The sequence below is a fragment of the Aspergillus japonicus genome (assembly GCF_003184785.1).
Source record: "Aspergillus japonicus CBS 114.51 unplaced genomic scaffold BO86scaffold_6, whole genome shotgun sequence".
In the NCBI taxonomy this organism is placed as follows: Eukaryota; Fungi; Ascomycota; class Eurotiomycetes; order Eurotiales; family Aspergillaceae; genus Aspergillus; species Aspergillus japonicus.
This window is the reverse complement of record NW_020291643.1, coordinates 65,641-79,857: the sequence shown is the minus strand read 5'-3', so window position 1 is coordinate 79,857 and position 14,217 is coordinate 65,641. Positions and strand designations below refer to the sequence as shown.

Sequence of the window (14,217 nt, the reverse complement as noted above, 5' to 3'; positions counted from 1 at the left end):
AACAACTGAGCGCAGATGGCGTCTCTCCCCCCCTCCCTCGGTGCTGAGAGAGCTCTGCTAGCCTCCCGGTGAGGCTATTTTCCTTCAAATTTATCATTTTTGGATTTATGCTGTCTTGGATGGACCATCTGACTGCCGATTGGCTATCGCGCGAAGTGAAGGTGGATGGATGCCTGTGATCAGGCAGTTGGAGGGAGGTCTGCATGTATGGACAAAGTGACTGGCGACATGTTTGAAATTCGTCTGTGTATATTGATACCCTGTATGTACTCTTATTTATCCGTATATCAATTTGCCCTAATCTAACTGATCAGGTTCCATTGAAGGTACTATCGTGACTATTATCGGCAGGTTGAGCAATCAGCAGACAGCGGGGATTCCCACCAATGGCAGCCCGCGATAGTATGCAATTTATGGGAGGATAAGGTATCTGCCACTGGACTGCCACGCCCCGCGGGCATGATAACGTGGAAGTACTTCTATTGATGCACTGCACTCTACTCGCCTCTCCTACGTCTCTCCTCAATTCCTTCTCCTCTTTCGGCCGGTTGTTCCAGAAATACTAGTATATACCCAGGGGTCCGGACAATGGACCTTCTCACGTCAACCTTGGATGCCAGCATACTATACGTCGAGCGGAATCCCTTCTCAATCGTCTTCCTTGTACTCACCCTCTGGCTCTTTGGACGATTCATCCGAGTATGTCTCTCTGATAATGTACCGTCATATTGAAACTAACTGGAGGATGTCCAGGGCCGGCCACACTCAAATGACGATGTCATTTCGGAAACAGAAAAAGATGGGTACCCGCCCATTGAGCCTCTCCACTCCTTCGACTGGGAGACTACCGAGCCAGTGCAGTTCCGGCCTTTCAAGGCGAAGTATCATCTCACAATGGGTATGGAGCTCCATGTCTCCCTGTGCAAACCTGCCTCTGTCCTCTTTCGTTGCCTATTCCTGTTGCACAGGGCCAGTGTCTTGAGGACGCTCCACGCCTCTCTCCGATGCACCCACTCGAGTTGTATGAACTACATATCCCGATAGCCCGCTGTTGCTGTCTTGAGCCCCAGACCAACCTCATCCCCCGTCATTATACGACAAACTAACCAACCACCGACATAACAGCCCTCTCAAACCTCGACATCTCCACCCTCATCCTAATCGACAAGACCTACAGATCTCGACTCGCCTACCGCCAGTCCCTGCTTTCGAAATACCCTTCCGTCGTGATCGGCGTCACACCCACCGCCGAGTCAGAAGGCAGCCTCGCCCACTCCGCCGTCCGCGAACTCTACGAGTTTGTTCTCGGCGTATACCTCCCCACCAGGTATCCGGGGGTCTTTGATCTGGTCGACACTACTAGCAGCAGCAGCAGCAGCAGCACGAGTGACGAAAACACGGATGAAGGCCTAGCTGGGGAGACGACGGCAACGAAGGAGAGGAAACCGAAATACCTCCTCAACAGAATCACCAATCGGTCCATCCCGACCAGGTGTCCCATCTCGGCCCGCGAAGCCCTTACCACGCTGGGAACGGTCGTGGACGAGGACTTCCTGATCCTACTGCCCACCTCACGGGTAGGTCCACCCCGTGATGAGGATACCGTCGCAGAGAAAAAGGCGGACGAAGAGGACGAATACACCCTTCAAGCGTACACGACCTTCTACCCGGCGGGCTTCGACACGCGCGAGAAACTCGGCCGCACGCTCTCCGCCATCCACGACCCTGTGCCGCGGTACAAGGAGAAGCTGGAGAAGAGCATGGACCGGTTCTTTGCCAAGTTGGAGGTCGGGCGGTTCGTGCAGCGGGTGAACTGGAGCGTGACGACGGGGACGGAGTTATTCGCTGCGTTTGGGGGCATTCATGGCGATGCGGCTGACGGTGGGGAGGGAAAGGGCGGGCAGCATGACGGGGTGATGGGGTTGGGTGCGTTGAATGTGGATGATGTATGTTCTGTTTCGATCACCCCCTTTTACCCACTGTCGGCTGTCGTTGGATGCAGCTGTGCTGTGTTATCCGGGCATGAGATGTGCTGCTAACCTCCGTTGTAGACCTTCCTGCGCTGCGAGCGCCAGACGCTCCATCGTCTACCCAGGACCAAGGCGCTGGTGTTCACCTTCCATACGTACACTTACCCGATTCGGACGGTCAAGGAGGAAGGCCTCGGCGAGGAACTGGCGCAGGCGATCGATGGGTTGAAGGGGGGCAGTGTGCCGGAGATGTGGTGGTATAAGAGGGGGGCGGTTTGGGGGGATGCAGTCAAGGCATATCTGCGGGGGTGACATACAGTCTGAATGCTCGATCTCATGTCAACCTTTTTTGGACTAGAAAACCATAGAGCCATCGTCGCTTCGATAAGCAGATACGTCCCTTTTGACTCTCCCTTCTGCAACGTTAATATACACAAAAAGTGGAGTGTCGAGCCTAAGTAGCATCATACACTTCCCGAGTCCCTATCGACGAGGGTAGGTACTGTACAGTACAGTAGACCGAGGCAACCTGGGACCGTTTTCTGCCACCGCCAAAACCTACCACTCTGCCCCACTTTTTTTCCCGGGCCTGTTCACCACTGAAATCGCTGCTGCGACCTGCGAGGTCGCGAGCGTTCTGCCGCGCCAAGCGGTCAGCAATGCGGTCCTACCTCATCCAATGAAAATCTGTGCAGCTACAGCGCCTCAAGCGGCAGAACGCCCGCGACCTCGCCGCCGCAATCCACTGGGCATGTTTTGGCCCTGAACAGGCCGGGAAGAAAGGTGGGGCAGAGTGGTAGGTTTTGGCGGTGGCAGAAACCCTTCCCCCAATTTGGAATAGCGCATGCTCCGCCGCGGCATCCATCCAAGCACCTCCGCGCGTTACTGTATGTCTTATCGGATCCTAACCTATCCCCATCCACACTTGCGAACCTCCCATTTGATTCCAAAAGTTACCCTTCCCTACCTTTTTTTTTTTTTTGCCAGTATAACAACAACCCCACCACCACGACGATAATCTACAGTTCCCTCACGCCCGACAAAAAGAAGAAGATGTCCAACCCAAACCTCTACGGCCACCCGCCGCGCAAAAAGCAATCTCCCCAGAATGCCCCCTCCTCCTCCTCCGCCGCAACCCTCGCCTTCACGGCCACCTTATCCAACCTCATCGCCGCCCGAGATCCGGGGTCCGCATCGACGACGACGACCACCGGCCGCCCCCGCCCCTCCAAGCACAAAGACGCATCGGACGGCCTCTTCGCCCGCCCGAACCGCGGGGCGCAGAAGCGCGCGGCGCAGGATCTCGTGGACACTGATGCGACGACCTCCTCCGGGGGTGCGGCTGCGGCTGCGCAGGTGCAGGTGCACCGGCAAAGTCGCGACCTGGGCGGTCGGGTGGACGAGGCGGTGCTGTTGCGGTCGAAGCGGCGGATGCAGGAGAAGGCGAGGGTGTATGAGGATTTGAAGCGGGGGCTGTATCTTGGTGGTAGTGAGTCTGAATCGGAGGGAGAAGGGGAAGGGGAAGGGGAGCGGTATTTGAGGAAGTTGAGGCGCAGGGAGAGGGAGGGGTTGGTGGATTTTGATCGGAAGTGGGCGGATGCGCGATCTCATCTTGATGGGGAGGATGACGAGGAGGAGGAGGAGGAAGAGGAGGAGGAGCGTGAGGGGGGGGATGGGGCCAGCAGGGACGATGCGTCGATTGTCTCCTACGAGGATGAATTGGGCCGGACGAGGCGCGGGACTAGGGCCGAGGCGGCGGAGGCGGCGAGAGTCAAGAGGCAGCAGGAGGAGGATGGGGACGGGGAGGGGGAGGGGGCCCGTCATCAGGCCGGCGAGAGGTGGCGGCCGCGTCAGCCGGAGAACCTCATCTATGGGGAGACCGTGCAGAGCGAGGCGTTCAACCCGGACGCCAACGTCGCGGCGCACATGGCGTACCTGGCCAAACGCCGCGATCGCTCGGTGACCCCGCCGGAGGAGACGCATTACGATGCCGAGGCTGAGGTCCGGAACCGTGGGACCGGGTTCTATGCCTTCGCCAGGGATGAGGAGACGCGGCGGCGGCAGATGGAGGAGCTGCGGGTCGCGAGGGAGGAGACGCAGAGGGAGCGGGAGGAAAAGCAGCAGCGGCGCGCGAGGAGGGAAGACGCCCGGAACGAGAGGCGCGTCAAGGTCGAGGAGTTGAGGTCCAAGAGGCGCGCGGAGATGTTCCTCGCCGGGTTGGGCGACGTCGGCGTGGTCTGAACTGTTGCCGTGAGACCCCGCGTTCGTGCTGGCGTTGCGTGTTTGTCACTCTAGAGATACCCATCGGAATTGAAAAATTGTTTTTATTCATGACACTCAAAGAATCAGGTCCACGGAGGAATCAAAGGGTATCATTGCCTGGTCTGGGACCAGCTTTATGTATAGTATATAGCACATGCCACCGTCACGGCCATTCCGACCACAAACAGGAAACCTCCCGATTAACTCTTAGTGGGCATCAGTCATCAGTCATCAATCATATCCATTTTCCTGGCAGCAAGCGCTAGCGCTCTGTCCTGCCCATGATAACATATGTTTCATCCATGCGCGAGCTCAATCATAGTCTCATAAAAGCCTTGCGCATCTAACCACAGTCAGCATTGTTACTCATGAAACAATCCGCCGGTACGTACCCGAACGATGGGTGAATTTCAGGACATGCTCTCCTCGAGTTGTCTGAGGTGGTGTATAATCCGGGAACGTGAAGATGCTCCTGCGTATCTCCTTCAGCACTACAACCTTGGGCTCGGTACGGCGAATCCAGCCGCGAGTCCCAATGTGGTCTGTGATAAAAGCCGTCCAGACGGGGGATCTAGATCATTTAGCCAGAGGACCATATGGCAAGCTCGTGGAGACTCACCGCTTCAATTCCCCCTTGTGGACCGATGCCTGGAGCCGTACAGCGCCGGAAATCTCGTCCCGGTAAACACGCAGTGCATGGAGGAAATCGTCATCCACAATTTGCCTGGCTCGATTAGTGCCTGTCGCCGTCAATGGGAGAGGTTGACCTACCCTCCGAAGAGTTCTTCCTCTTGCGCCAGCTCGTAGTCGCGGATGCTCTCCACAGCCACAGGACGCCCGGAATCTTGCGATCGAAGGGCCAAGAAGGTGCAGAAGAAAATCACCATTTCTGCTTTCGCGTCAGTAAGCTCCGGAAATCACCCACATCAGACGTACGCTCAATGGTGCTGAATTTGAGGTTGGCCCATAGAACCAGTTCGCTGCCTCCACGACGGCGCCGGCACAACTGCAGACAGGATCCGACGCGGACGATCTCCAACATATTCAATGGTAGGATGAAATATTCGTTCGACCGCGCAGAACGACGGGCTTTGCACACAATGCGTGCACGGTGGTCTTCATCTCGTAGATAGAAGCATACCCTGAGATCCGTCTCGCTGTTGAATGCTCTACCGTCCGTCAGTCCATCCATCAACTGAGATGAGGCGCATGTGCAACTCACAACTGTAAAAGCTCCTCGAATCCCTCGCCATCAAGCCATGCTTTCGGATTGGACTTGGGTTCGCCCAGACACTTGGAGCTGCAGCTTGTCAGCGCATGTCTGCACGACCGAAGCCCACTGTCTCACCTTTCGCCAACATAGGGGATAGGCGTTTGCGTGTGATCGTCTAAGAACACCCGTCGTGCCCAATGCTCGCCAAGTACGCTGGAATTGGTCGATTGACTAGTGGCAGTCGTAGTAGACGGCGAGCCCGGTGCATCTGGAGCTGAGGGAGGGATATCCGAGAATGTGCCAGATGAAGCGGAGGTGGGCGACTGGGGCCCCAGGTGAGACGGACGCGCTCGCTCATATGATCGTCGGGTGCGGGGTCTGCGATCACTGACCGGACTGCCAGGTTCGCCACTGGTGTTGCTGCTGCTACTGCTGCTGCTAGACGACGGGGAACTCAGAGACAGGGAGCCCAGATGTGACGCAACCTGGGATTCCTGCTGCACCAACAAACCTTTGAGATTGCGTCGCAGAGCGGACATCAGTCGATCGTCGGGTGCATTACTACATGATTACAGAAGCATGTGTCAATTGACCTGCGTTTCCAGAGAGAGCCACGTGGAGAACGAACCCCTTCATTAGAGCCTCCAAATCGGACAGAAAGGCCTTATACTTGGCTAGACGGGTAGACAGTGAGTCTTGCGACTCTTCCCGGAAGAAAGTACAGAGGTCAACCCATGTCCGTTTGTAGACCTCACGGCTGGAGCCTCTCCGCGCCTCCAGGTCTCCAAAGAAGTCGACAACATCTTCGAGCGTATACTTCAAGCTTGCCCGAACCAGTTCTAGGTCGGGCTGGACGGTGTGCAGGTTGCGCCGGTAGTTCCGATTGCGGGTCAAGTCTTCAAGATTCTTGAGGGAGGTGCTAATTGCATAAAGATCGGCGATCAAGCTGGTAATCTCCGTTGAATGCTCCGGCAGAGGGTCGCGGAAAAGACGGAAGCCAGCAGCCACGTCCTCTGCATTGTCGGCAGATGTACGCAGAGCCATAGTGATGGTCACTTATGGTAGGCCATGCATGTATGCTTATGGGGATCTTTCGTTGTATGGTTGAGGTCGAGAGGCAAGGAAGAGATAGACTCCCCCCAGACAGACACACGCGGCTCACTATAGCTGCTTGACGATTTATATGGAGATCCCGGCAAAGGAGATCAACGGGTCCAGAGAGAATTACGTGATAGGGTAGTAGATACACCAGGAGAGAGGGGCAGGGGGAGACAACTCAGTAGACTGCAATGCTGGAGTCAGAAAGAGAATCTCTTATCGGTGGGATCGTCCCTGGGATGCATGTCGGTTGGAGTCTCACCAAACAGATGGATTGGAACAGGATGAATGGATTGGAGTCTCGCCCAAGGATTGACCAGGCAAAGGTGCAACTCGCACCAGACGCAGAGGGCACCAGCACCAGCACCAGCGCGCAAACACACAGGAAGAAGAGCGAGGGTCGAGTTCGAGTCAGACAGGGTTTTGATCTCGATCACCCGCACAAAGGAAGGAATGCAGAACAAGAAACACCCGCGGGTGGGGCTAAGTTCAGTCTAGTTTGTTGCCGGACGGAATGGCAGCAGCCCATAGTTGCTAGGTAGTTAGTTTGCGGCTCTCTGTCGGACGGACAGACCGGCACTGGAGCCAGAAGCTAGAGGCCAGAAGGTCAGAAGAAGAAGCCTGAGACCGACAGACCGACAGACCGACAGACCGACAAATCGATTGTCTGTCTCGTCTAACGACTGTAACGTGCCTCCGACCTCGAGGGGGGCACCATTGACGTGTTCATGCGGCGGCGACGGGCAAAAGCCAATGACGGGCGGTGGAAATGCATGGCGGGATGGAGCGATGGTGGAGGGGAAAAATGGAGGAGGAAGACGAGGAGAAGACCGTGGTGTGACTTCATCCTGGTGTGGGGGGGGGAGTTGTGGTGATACGAGCACAGGCAGTAGGAGTCCTCAATGCAAAAGATGACAAGGAGTGCCTTCATACCCTTTGCAGCAACTCGTGCAGAGGATACTGCTCTGTAGGTCTGTATGTCATATTGGCCATGACTGACATAGTACAGAGTACTTTGTGAACAAGGGAAACCCGTTGGAGCAACTCAATTAACCATGCTAATCATTAGTGTCTGTCTGTCTGACTTGCAGATGAGGGGAAACAGAAACCTTACTAGAGAAGCTGGCAGTCACGGGACTCTCGAGGAAGGAAGAAGACTCGGAAATCTAATCGTTGTTAAAGTTTGGGGCCGACGGCTTCATTGCACTGCATCATACTAAATATCAATATTGGAGAGCACATCCAAGATAACTGCCCGATGTCACTCGCATCGACAGGCGTGACTGTTTAATGAGACGAAAAATGGTGATTCTGTTGACTTTATTACTTCCCGCGATAAAATCAGTCAAGATAAATCAAGAAAAAGACAATATACTTCAAGCAGAATAAGTGGTTGCCAGTGTTACTGTATTTAGCGAAGTATGTACTGTACAAAACTAGATTGAACTTGAAGTTATCACTAACAAACGCCCGTGACACGCATATATATCCTCAACCTGATTTGCCGTAGCTTTGGGCAGATATACATGACTATACCCCTAGCCAAGCATCCCCCAAGTATATGTAGACTTGACTGAGAAACATAAGTTGACTAGCACTTTATGATCGAAATGACTTGTTCACAACACCCACCTGACACATGCCGTTTTTTACCTTGGCCTGAGGCATGAAACAAATTCAGGTTCCAAGGCTCCTAGGCTCCCAGGCTCCAAAGCTTCCCGGGGATATCGGAGAACTGGACGCGTCGAACACGTAAACAAGCTGTCCGCCCCGCGTCACCGCCGGGAGCTTGGGCCAACTCCTGCAAGGAAAGTCCTTCCAGAAATACCAGATTCCTCCCCCATGGAAGCATTCTGCGTACCGGATCTGACCTTATATTCTTACATACCCACACAGGAGTTCTATCAATCATCAACACTGATCGAAAAAAAAGTTTAATCAAAATAGGCCCGGGATCCAGAGTCGCTTAGGTGAGGATGCGGTTGATTAAGCTATTATACAGCAGTCTTTGCTGGCCTCACACTTTCTGCAGCTTCATTTCGATATTTCATCATAGATGCTCAAATCAGGTTTCCTTACAGCTCTGAGATTCAGCGCCGGGACTCCTCAATTCAAAGCCAAATGTGTCCGAAAGCCGCCAGTCCGTACAGTAAACATTTCCCATTGATATCCTTCATGAACAGAAAAGCAAGGAGAGGAAACAACCACCGTCATCCGTACCAGAAGCCGTTGAATAGATAATAGAATATAGAAAGCCACAAATACACGTCACACGAGAAAAGACACAAACGCCATTGGGTCCAAGCAACAAGACCTAGGGGATTGGGGAGCTTTAAGAGGACTCCTCATCCTCTTCGGCGGCAGCCTACACCAGCACTGTTAACATCATCAAGAGCATACAGAGTTCAAGACAACTTACGTTATAACTGGCCTTCTCGTCTTCGTAACGCTTCTTATCGGTAGCGGCCTTCTCCTCGTAGGGGCGGCGCTCCGTATCGCTCAGGGCCTTCCACCGCTCTCCGAGCATCTTACCAACCTGACCTAAAGGACTGTTAGCGGCAGGGTTCATGCCATCGCTGACATTGCAAGCAGTACGTACCGAAGGAGATACCGGGATTCTCCTCGCGGACCTTCTCGCGGTTGTCGTTGGCGAAGAACATGTAGGCGGAGAGACCACGCTTGGGAGCGTTGGGGTCTAGAGCAATAAGTTAGTCACAGCATTGTCGATGGAGACAAGGATGCTTACCCTTCTTCTTGCGCTCAACACGCTTGGTCTTGCGGGTAACCTTCTCCTTGGGCATTTTGAATTGAGGTCTGCAGGCGTGAGTATTAGTCTAGAAGTTGAGGATTGTTGAATGAGACCGATGAAGGCTCGGAAGGGCGGCAGACAGATTGCTTTATGCGAACAAAATGACAGCAAGAGAGAAGCAGGCAGGTAAGGAAGGGAGTTGCAGCGCGCGTAGCCAGAGGGTGGAGGGAAACGTTGCGTCAACCCGTGGCTTGCGCGCGCCCAAACAAGAACGATCGCGGTCGCAAGCCAAACGACACCAAGAGGGCAAGTCGCGCAGAACAGCGACTTACCTGACAATCAAGTCAGGTAGACGGCGAACGACAAGGAAACAGAATTGGCAAAAAAAGACTGTGGGGGAATCAAAAGAGCTTGGGTTCATATGAGGGCTGCCAGGAACTATAAGAGTGCTGTTGCAGAGGGCGCGACAGCGAGATCGCGCAACTCCGGAGGGAAAATCAAGGGAAATGATGATTTGAAAAAGCGATCAGAATGGAAGAAAACGGGATCGAAGGAGAAAATCAATTTGTGGTGGTGTTGAAGAAACAGTGCTCGAAAAGCGGAATGTTTATATGGGACCTACCGGTGCGGTTATATGCAGTACTTTTTGTATGGGGAGAGAGAATTGTATGGGAGGAGAGCAGTAGAGTGAGTGAGTGAGTGGTGAGTGAGGGAGTGAGTGTGAGAGAGAGGGAGGGAGAGGGGAGAGTAGTAGTAGTAGGAGAAGAGAGAGGGAGAGAGAGAGAGACGGGAAAGCGGGCGGGCCACTACCTACCTACTCTTCCTACCTCACCCTCACACTCTTGGGAAGGGGGGGAGTGGGCAGCACAGCAAGGGAAACAACCGCTCGCTGCCGGCTGCGACTGGCTGGCTCGTTGCTGGAGAATGGTTCGTATGGTTCCATACCCGTCATGTCTTGTCATTTCTCTTCCTTCCCCCTCCTGCGATTCTCCGCTGCGACATTCTGGCCGACCTTCCACGCTTTGGACGGGCAACTTGAGTGGTCTATCCTACAGGGTTGCAGTGCTCCTTTCAGCAAATCTAATTGACTTCCACTCCCATGGCCCAATCCAGGCTTCACTTGCCGACTGAAGGAAAAAAAGGTGGGTGCTGAGCATTGCACCTGATGCAGCTCCACTGTTACCCCCAGTATGGTTTATTACCGTACGCTGCTCATACCCCATTGTGCGCCACTATGGGGTGGGTAATTGACCTTGGGTAAAATACATAGTTGTAACACGGTGGAAAGAGAAGTTGCTCCATGGTGTATCCGATACCACTCCAATAGTAACGGCTAAGTTACTATACCAAATTGAAAACTGAAAGCTACCGGGGCAGTACAGTGAGTATCGACCTCCATACATCCGGGGCAGGCGCTCAGGGAACAATTGCTACTAGTCTGGCAGCGCTCAGTCGTACTTCCACACCGCGCGACTGCCCCCAAATGCCGCGCCATTGAAGTCATCTATTCTTGGGAGGATCTGCGAAGGCGCGTCTCTGAATAGCTGGTATTTTTGAAACATCTTGAGCTTCTATCTCTTTCAAAGGATATGCACATATACATAGGCAGGTGTATTATTGAGCCATTTCGGTCTGTTTGTGACTGACGACTGCACAAAGACATGACTTGGGCTGTCTTTTGTACTGTACTTCGGTGGAAGGAACCACGGCCGAGCTGGCGCGATCTCAATCAAGAGATCACATCCGCGTCGATAATTCTCCGCGTTATCCTGCCCATAAATCCTGTGCCTGCTTACCTCAGGGTAAGTAAGATCTAGCCCTGCAGAGTACTAGACGAGGATGTTCTATGCGCGCAGCTCTCACCCTTCTCCCGCGCTCAATCCAGTCGCGCTATCGATCGTAAAGACTTTGTCAACTCAACTGGTGCCAGCCCTGGTAATTACTAGTATCATTGTTATTGTGCTATTCATCCCGAAAACATACTGCCCCAAAGGCAATTTGATGCTTGATGTATCTACTCTACATGAACTAAGCGCTCTAAGGAAGTCGTATGATGTGGATACCCTACAGCGCTCCTTGCACTATTGACCTTGTATAGGCCGATGGATATGCCTCTGACTGTGTTGAGAAGGATGGCTGGCCCATTGCTGTGCTGGAGGTGGTAACAGAGTCTAGTGGCACTAAGAAGTGTTCCTGTTCGAGGGTAGGCCGCTTCTTCCAATGAACGGTGGAATGGGTACTGCAACTGTGATGTAGTGGTGATAACAGGTGCACTATTGTTAACTAAATTAATCACAATACTCATTCTGCCGATTCCAGGGAGAAGGAGTCACTACGGAATACACATGTAAAATATAATATGTAGGTATTATTGATTGGAACCTCCTATTGCCAGTAATAGTGCCAACTTTTCTTGAGTTGGCTATTGTACCAGTCACAAACCACTCACTCATACTTGGTGATCATCTATTGCTCTGTGCCCGGTTTTCGAGACCAGCGCTGCTGCTCCTACTCAGTCAGGTCAGTGAGTTACACCCTACTCAGATTGGTGAAGTCCTGTATGGATTTCTGTATAGGTAGGGAATCTCCTTTGCAGTCTAGGTTGGTGCTTCAGACACCTTTCTCGCATTAGCAAGCTTGGAATAGGCGGAGTCTGAGTGCACAGTACAAGATACGACTGACTCCTCTTTCTCTTCCTTTGATGGTTCTAGGTCCCCAATTGTGCGACTTTCCCGGTGATATGGTTAAAAATCCCCAAACTTGTTCACTAATAGCCTGTGGTCATATTGGCGGGTGTCGTCGCTGCCCAGAAAAACAAATATCAGCGGGTTGCATAGAGAGAAAGACCTTCCAGCGACGTCCTTTAGTTACAGTACCTGTGTAAATGCCACCGCATTCCGCACTGCAAACGACGTCCATCGAAAACTTACAGTATCGGCAAAATACTGGATCCGCGTACTATGTACAACCCCCCCGACAACGTCTAACAATACCTGAATGTATGTATTGTAAACGGGGTGGCTGCGCCCTGCCCTCTCAGTAATTCTCAATCCATAGTGAGGGGTCATTGACTCCGTTGCTGGGTTCTACCGTTCTAGGTGTGGAAACGCCGGGCTCTCTCTTCTGGTTTGCTCAGATCTTTTTTCTCTCTTTCTCTCCGCCCCCCCTCTAAGCAAATCTCCTCAGCTCACATGCAAAACTTAGGCTGGCCAGTTTTTGGCGGCATTTTTCTTTACCTGCAGAAGTGATTGCTAACTTACCGCCAACCCAGCTGTCAGTTTTCATTTTGTCCTTTGTTTCTTGACTCCTGCAAGGGTTCCCTCACTTTATCGGCTTGGGGTCACCGTTTGCTTACCCATCCATATTCAAGCCTCAAGTGCTGCTGCCACCCACCACAAAGCATTGGCTAGCTAGCCCACCGTATGACGAAGGCTTAGTAGCTTCTTTGCCTTCGGCCGGTGGGCCATGATGTCACGTGGGTCACACCACTCAGTTGATTCTTCACGCCTTTTTCCTTCAGCCCCAATAATTAGGTCGAGCATTACGGAGACAACTTCGTCAGACTTCTCTAGGATCTTCTTGCCATTCCTTACTAATCGATTGCTTTCGTGCGGAGCGGACTGAATTGCTCAGTCATACTCGTGTATCATTTTGATCGATCAAGAAGTCCCATGCGAGCCATGGAACCCCGACTAATCCGTCATCTGGCACTGTTCGAATGCCGATCCACCATCCATCAAGGGTATAATCCTTTCACCCATAACGCCTGGCCCGAGTAACCGCTAGAAAAACCAATCTACTCTTCTTCGTAGTTACAGTACATTAATCGTCAGACTCATCTAGAACCAGGGCGGTGAGCGTTTCGTCTTCAGCCCAGTTCACTTCGCTCCCCACAACTATAGCGCTGGCGATGCTTTTCATGACCGTCCATCTCGCTTTGCTTCTGCGGTGATCTGCCTCCGATTGCTCTAGCTGTGATTTGAGCTCCGGATCATCAAGATCCTCCCTCCAGGAGTCATCATCCTCTGTGAGGGACAGTAACTCGCGGACCAGTTCTTGATTCTTCTGGTGGAGCTGTAGATTCTCTACCTCCAACCCAGTAAGCTTTTGGAGAGACGCCGTATGCATAACATTCAAGTTCTCATGGACTGTGGACAGCACATCGCGACGGTTGATCAGCCGATGAAGGGCCCTATTGTTTATTAGCGGAGACAGGGAACGGCAAGGCATGAAGTGTAAGGTGGGTGAAGCATAGAAGACCATATCGAAGGAAGAAAACTACCTTTCAGCTGGAGTGGTGGCCTTCAGATGAACAGCTTTTAGGGCAGGATCAGTCATAAGGACAGTTCCCACAGCCTTCCTTCTGACTGTGTAGGTGGCTCTCGCCCCCAGCAGCTCCCGTTCTGCTTTGGCTAGTTCCTCTTCAGCATTGTCACCCGAGAGCAATTCCGTGTCTGTTAAAACATCAATAAGAATGAATCGCAATGGGACAAGAATAGCACCTATAATAAGGAAAGAAGAATAGAAGGAAGGAAGGAAGGAAGGAAGGAAGGGACGATTCATGCGTGCATACATACCTTGCTGTAGTAGTGCCTTTTCTAGTTGCTGTTCCTGGATCTGGTGATAGAGCTGCAGGATCAAAGCCTCCTTGTCCGACAACAGTACCGTATCGCGTGGATCATCATCGGTCGCAAGATCTAACAAGGCCAGTTCACCTGGGCCCAGGTGAGGGAGGGAACGAAGGTTCTCAGAAGTCATGGAACGAGACCTCGTGGTAAGTAAGTCGGAGAAAAAAACTCTCGTGGGATTTACAGTATACTTGTTCCAGACTTCCTTCTCTCTTTTCCAGCGTTCTTCTCTCTCTCCGTGTTGAATGGAAAGTCTAGCTGGAGATCGACGAGCGTCCAGATGCTGCTGGGTTAAGG

The 14,217-nt window shown here is 52.7% G+C and overlaps 6 protein-coding genes across 6 annotated transcripts; 2 read left to right on the top strand and 4 right to left on the bottom strand.

Moving 5' to 3' along the window:
- Positions 1 to 588: 588 nt before the first annotated feature.
- BO86DRAFT_304613 (heme-dependent oxidative N-demethylase family protein) lies at positions 589 to 2,282 on the top strand (the record flags this gene model as incomplete). Its single annotated transcript, XM_025667628.1, has 4 exons — positions 589 to 699; positions 754 to 898; positions 1,126 to 1,946; positions 2,052 to 2,282. The coding sequence occupies 4 exons, from the start codon at positions 589 to 591 to the stop codon at positions 2,280 to 2,282; spliced, it is 1,308 nt and encodes a 435-aa protein (XP_025531083.1).
- Positions 2,283 to 2,903: 621 nt separating this feature from the next.
- BO86DRAFT_407027 (CCDC174 family protein) lies at positions 2,904 to 4,291 on the top strand. The gene has a single exon (XM_025674232.1). It carries the CDS (start codon positions 3,024 to 3,026, stop codon positions 4,209 to 4,211), a length of 1,188 nt encoding a protein of 395 aa, XP_025531082.1. The 5' UTR covers positions 2,904 to 3,023; the 3' UTR covers positions 4,212 to 4,291.
- A 237-nt stretch (positions 4,292 to 4,528) lies between these two features.
- On the bottom strand, positions 4,529 to 6,489 carry BO86DRAFT_304794 (uncharacterized protein; the record flags this gene model as incomplete). The annotated part of the gene is made up of 8 exons (XM_025667635.1): positions 4,529 to 4,575; positions 4,625 to 4,803; positions 4,852 to 4,956; positions 5,004 to 5,121; positions 5,169 to 5,401; positions 5,455 to 5,532; positions 5,581 to 6,006; positions 6,074 to 6,489. 8 exons carry the CDS (start codon positions 6,487 to 6,489, stop codon positions 4,529 to 4,531), a joined length of 1,602 nt encoding a protein of 533 aa, XP_025531081.1.
- A 663-nt stretch (positions 6,490 to 7,152) lies between these two features.
- Positions 7,153 to 7,612, bottom strand: BO86DRAFT_185173 (uncharacterized protein). Its single transcript, XM_025666622.1, has one exon. The coding sequence runs from the start codon at positions 7,472 to 7,474 to the stop codon at positions 7,220 to 7,222; it is 255 nt and encodes an 84-aa protein (XP_025531080.1). The 5' UTR covers positions 7,475 to 7,612; the 3' UTR covers positions 7,153 to 7,219.
- A 1,296-nt stretch (positions 7,613 to 8,908) lies between these two features.
- On the bottom strand, positions 8,909 to 9,239 carry nhp6 (high-mobility group nucleosome-binding protein; the record flags this gene model as incomplete). The annotated part of the gene is made up of 2 exons (XM_025667644.1): positions 8,909 to 9,084; positions 9,143 to 9,239. Coding segments are annotated over 2 exons (273 nt in total), but the record flags the coding sequence as incomplete, so codon positions are not given.
- Positions 9,240 to 12,885: 3,646 nt separating this feature from the next.
- Positions 12,886 to 14,208, bottom strand: BO86DRAFT_386170 (centromere protein H). Its single transcript, XM_025671276.1, has 3 exons — positions 13,870 to 14,208; positions 13,575 to 13,746; positions 12,886 to 13,484 (listed from the first exon to the last, which is right to left on the bottom strand). Exons 1-3 carry the CDS (start codon positions 14,048 to 14,050, stop codon positions 13,115 to 13,117), a joined length of 723 nt encoding a protein of 240 aa, XP_025531078.1. The 5' UTR covers positions 14,051 to 14,208; the 3' UTR covers positions 12,886 to 13,114.
- Between the last annotated feature and the right edge of the window lie 9 nt (positions 14,209 to 14,217).

What these genes read in the sequence shown, in the direction of transcription:
- BO86DRAFT_407027 (XM_025674232.1), top strand. Translation starts at nt 3,024, where the DNA reads ATGTCCAACCCAAACCTCTACGGCCACCCGCCGCGCAAAAAGCAATCT.
- BO86DRAFT_185173 (XM_025666622.1), bottom strand. Translation starts at nt 7,474, where the DNA reads ATGAAGGCACTCCTTGTCATCTTTTGCATTGAGGACTCCTACTGCCTG.
- BO86DRAFT_386170 (XM_025671276.1), bottom strand. Translation starts at nt 14,050, where the DNA reads ATGACTTCTGAGAACCTTCGTTCCCTCCCTCACCTGGGCCCAGGTGAA. An exon ending in AAAGGCACTACTACAGCAAG is followed by an intron (nt 13,747 to 13,869) that starts GTATGTATGCAC and finishes ATGTTTTAACAG; the next exon opens with ACACGGAATTGCTCTCGGGT. An exon ending in GCCACCACTCCAGCTGAAAG is followed by an intron (nt 13,485 to 13,574) that starts GTAGTTTTCTTC and finishes AATAAACAATAG; the next exon opens with GGCCCTTCATCGGCTGATCA.